The sequence below is a fragment of the Aureococcus anophagefferens genome (assembly GCF_000186865.1).
Source record: "Aureococcus anophagefferens unplaced genomic scaffold AURANscaffold_356, whole genome shotgun sequence".
Lineage (NCBI taxonomy): Eukaryota > Pelagophyceae > Pelagomonadales > Pelagomonadaceae > Aureococcus > Aureococcus anophagefferens.
The window spans coordinates 2819-3744 of record NW_008705879.1 but is presented as its reverse complement, the minus strand read 5'-3'; the positions used below and the strand labels follow the sequence as shown (position 1 = coordinate 3744).

The following is a 926-nucleotide window of genomic DNA, read 5'->3' as shown; positions in this document are numbered from 1 at the left end:
TCCGGTGGCTACGCTCGCGTGAAGCAAGCTCTTTCTAACTCGACGATCTCGGCACAATATCCTCGAAAAAGGACCGCCTACGTACGAATACGCGCGTATACGCGCCAGCCATGCGCTGCGTATAGGTGCAGAACGGTCGCTTTTTGTGGTCGGGGCGACGCCCCATGACCCCTGGCGTCGCCCTGGACGGTTGGTGAGTGCCGGAGACGCAGTTTCGGTGTCGGTCCAAAATCCACCCTACGGGCCTCGTTCGTCCACCGCGCTCCTACGGACAAATCCGGCACAGCCGATCTCGCCACCATCGATGGCGTTGGACATGCCCCTTGGTTTCCTAGTCGACGGTACTATGAAGGTTCGTTCGCGCTCAAGATCGTGACTTTCGAGTACCGCGTCGCTGCGCTAGAGGGGTCGGCCGGGGCGCCACTGGCGGAGCAAACCCCCCCCTCTTCGCCGGCTCTTCTTGCCTGTTCAGCCAAGAGCCGCCCGGGATAAAAGCCGCGGTACCTTACGTCGGGTTCCTCGCTCGCGGGCCCGGCACCCACCCACCCACCTCCTGGCCAATCAGGGACCTCCTTTTCGTTAGTTGCCTTCAAGTTGCCGCTCGCAAAATCGCCACAACGCGCGCGCGATTCCGCGCGCGCGCTCTCTCGTGTCGCGGAGCTGCGCGGTCCAATCTCCGCTTTGCGATGAGAACGGGCACCCGCGCCGCTCGACTCGCCGCGGCGAGAAGCGGCGCTTGCCCAGAGACGACGATAGCGGCGTGAAGACACGTCGCCGAGGCGCCGCGCGACCGTCAGCCGCGGCACTGCGGGTCATGACCGCGCGCGCGCGCGCGCGTTACAAGTACCCATCAGTACACTGTAGATTTTCCAAATCAGGCCTCCGGACCCACCCACCCACCTCGTCGTGAGGTTCGAATCTTTTGT

General features: G+C 63.6%; 1 protein-coding gene across 1 annotated transcript in view; it reads right to left on the bottom strand.

Annotated features, from left to right (window-relative positions):
- Positions 1–302, bottom strand: part of AURANDRAFT_68768 (hypothetical protein) — a gene marked incomplete at both ends in the record, with an annotated part of 4372 nt that extends 4070 nt beyond the window's left edge. Inside the window, one exon of the mRNA XM_009044494.1 lies at positions 274–302. Within this exon, the coding sequence (XP_009042742.1) occupies positions 274–302 (29 nt within the window). The remainder of the gene's footprint in view (positions 1–273) is intronic.
- Between the last annotated feature and the right edge of the window lie 624 nt (positions 303–926).